We start from the raw sequence: 3517 nt of genomic DNA on the forward strand, positions 1-3517 counted from the left end.
ATATATATATATATATATGTATGTATATATATATATATATATATGTGTGTGTGTGTGTGTGTGTGTGTGTGTGCGTGTGTATGTGTCACATTATTGTCTATATGTGTGTGTCAGTGTGTCACTTTACTCTGTGTGTCTCACCTTACTCTGTGTGTGCGTGTGTGTGATGCTATCTTTGAGTTGCCATTTCTTAGGAAACCCTGTTTGTTCTTCTTCTAGGTTCGGCTCGTTCAAAAAAAGGACACTGGCCATGTATATGCTATGAAGATTCTACGAAAGATTGACATGCTTGAGAAAGAGCAGGTGAGTCGAGTCATTCATTCATTCATTCATTTATTCATTCAGTGACCAGGGCTCCATGTCACTCCAGATGGAGGAATTGTTCAAAAGCTTTGTAGTGTGGTCTGTCTTCTTGGCTTGGGATAAAAATTGGCCCTTTCTCATCTTGGATGAGGAATACCGAATGTCTTCATGCACTGCCTGCCTGATAAGAAACTCAGACACTCCCGTGTCCATGGTGATGGACCTGATGGACTTGGAGGGATATTTGTCAATCATGAACAGGATCTCACCAACAAATTCAGGAGTACTTTTCTTATCAGAACAATCAGAGTGAGCTGCCATACCTTCGTAATCACCATTAGATTCATCCAACTCTTTTCGAATCCTCAGCACTGTCCTCACACTGACATCCAAACACTCTGAAATGTTTGTATTGGAGCTTCTGGCATGAATGCCAAGCTGTACAGCATGTTGTTCCCAAATTTCTGGTAGAGTGAATTGCTTCATGATGTTGTTTTTCTTACAGATGGTGCCCAAGTGACCCTACTATACTGTGTAGTCAATAAAATCAATAACAAACAATGCGTGTGCGCGAAATTAAAAATATAAAGTGGCAACAATTTACCCATCGCACCTTGTACACACACACACACACACACACACACACACACACACACATACACACACGTATCTATATAGTGTGTGTGTGTGTATGTATATTTATATATGTTTAGGAAGTTAATTGTTAAGGTCAGTCAGAGAGTGACCATTGATTTTGCACCTGTAAAGCGCTTAGCCGTATAGGCGACTCATCAGACTCTAATGGCTGGAGGTGAGAAACGAATGGTCACTCTCTGACCTGCCATAACAATTAACTTCCTAAATAAAATATATTACTGCTCTCATGTTTTAGAGTATACCTCTTTTTCGGATATATGAATGATGATGATGATGATGTGTGTGTATATAAATATATAGAATGATGTATACCCATTCGTCCAAACCGAGTGTGCTTAAGGTAAAACAGCATCAGGGAACATTGTATATATTAAATTACACGGGGTCTCAGACAAACGAGGATGTTTGAAATTTAATTACGAAAAGCAAGGGAGGTAACTCCACCAATATCTGTCATTTCTTTTTTTCTATTTTTTGAAAAACAAATTTATATTTGCTGTGTGCCCAAGATAGTTGTTCACCTTCAAATGTCATGAATGAGATCATAATTTCATAAACATATCTCCATCCTCGTACCCAACACCGCCACAAATTTCATATCTGCATATTTAGCACTGCTCAGACTTGCAGCATTTCATAAATGTTAGTGTCTATGGTAGGCTGTGTCTGGTGGTGGCGTTTTGACTATTATTGTTTCGTCCCATTTCAATCCTGATTCAACAGATCTTTCATTAAAGACATTCAAGCTCTCATCGTTTGTCTTTGACTTTTCTATCCATTTTGGTTTTGGTTTTGGTTTTTTAAATTGTACATCTTGGATTCTACTTATCTAATGTATATCTTTTATTGTTAATAATGTTGTTATTCAGGCTTAGATCAGTTCTGATTGAACGAACATATTATTTAAGTCATTTCAGCCACGACAACTCTGTCTTTTTTCTTCTATATACACATCATCATCATCATCATTTAATGTCCATTCTTCCATCATGCATGGGTTGGACGGAATTTGTTGTGACAGATTTTCTCTGGCTGGATGCCCTTCCTGTCACCCACCTGTGTCCTAGTGCAGTAAGATTTCCCCATGACCAGACATGTCTTGGTAGATTGAAAACGAAGCACACTACTTGCATGGTGGTGACACTTGCTTACAACTGTCACGTGTTGTCAAGGCAAGGAGGCAGTAACATACGCACACAAACAAACACTTATATACATAATTTACAAGCTTTTTTCAGTTTCCCTCTACCAAATCCACTCACAAGGCTTTGGTTGGCCTCGGGTTATAATAGAAGTGTCATGACCAAGGTACCACAGAGGAGGGCTGAACCCAAAACCATGTGGTTAGAAAGCAGACTTCTTACCTCACAACTGCACTTGTGCCTATAAAAATCTGGACAACAACAACAACAACAAAAACTACTACTACTACTACTACTACTACTATTAATAATAATAATAATAATAATAATAATAATAATCATTTATACGATAGGCACAAGGCCTGAAATTTGTGGGGAGGGGCATAGTCTATCACATCAACACCAGTAATTGACTGGTACTTAATTTATCAACCCTGAAAGAATGAAAGGCAAAGTCGACCTTGGTGGAATTTGAACTCCGAATGTAAAGATGGATGAAATGCTGCAAAGCCTTTTGCCTGGCATGCTAACGATTCTGCCAGCTCGCCTCAATAATAATAATAATAATTTTCTACTATAAGCACAAGGCCTGAAATTTTGGGCAGGGAGCTTGTCGATAATATCGACTCCAGTGCATAACTGGTACTTATTTCATCAATAATAATAATAATAATAATAATGATAATAATAATAATCCTTTCTACTGGAAGCACAAGGCTCAAATTTTGGAGGAAGGGATGAAGTCAATTACATCGGACCCCAGTATGTAACTGGTACTACTACTACGAATAATAAAGAACTACAAGTATACATACATATAAGTATACACACATGTATGAGTTATACACACTTGTATTTTTCTGTCTTTAATTTCTGTTTCATTAATTTTAGGTTGCCCATGTCCGAGCTGAACGTGATATTCTGGTAGAAGCTGACCACCAGTGGGTTGTGAAGATGTACTACTCTTTCCAGGATGCGTTGAATCTTTACCTCATTATGGAATTTTTACCTGGAGGTAACGAGATATTTTTCATTCTCTCTCTTAACGACCTTCTGTTAACTGTTAATTATCTGGAAATGTTTGTATGCTTTAAAGGTTCTGATGCCATTATGGTTGGGTAGCAACACTATCCTCTGGCTCTCTTTGGGACTTTCTATGTCTAAGAGTTCCCTTCCAGCTGGGGGGGAACACATACGCCATAGAAACCGGGAAACCGGGCCCATGAGCCTGGCTAGGCTTTGAAAGGGCGAGAAAAAAAAATATGGCATAATTTGAAGGAAAATTGTTTGCTATTTCTTGTCTTGCACATTGAGCTATTTTTTAGCGTTTCCTCCAAAAATATCTCTTTGAAGTAAAATCAAGACTTTATAACAGTTTGTTCTTGATGTGAACTTTGAACTTCTCTTTTGAAACC

At 38.0% G+C, this 3517-nt stretch overlaps 1 protein-coding gene across 1 annotated transcript in view; it reads left to right on the top strand.

The window, feature by feature from the left end:
* The window catches only part of LOC106875058 (serine/threonine-protein kinase 38-like), a 114192-nt gene that overhangs the window by 98226 nt on the left and 12449 nt on the right, over window positions 1-3517 (top strand). The window contains exons 5-6 of the mRNA XM_052973441.1: window positions 220-303; window positions 2994-3215. Coding sequence (XP_052829401.1) covers window positions 220-303; window positions 2994-3215 — 306 coding nt within the window. The remainder of the gene's footprint in view (window positions 1-219; window positions 304-2993; window positions 3216-3517) is intronic.

This window comes from Octopus bimaculoides, chromosome 15 (genome assembly GCF_001194135.2).
Source record: "Octopus bimaculoides isolate UCB-OBI-ISO-001 chromosome 15, ASM119413v2, whole genome shotgun sequence".
Classification (NCBI taxonomy): Eukaryota; Metazoa; Mollusca; class Cephalopoda; order Octopoda; family Octopodidae; genus Octopus; species Octopus bimaculoides.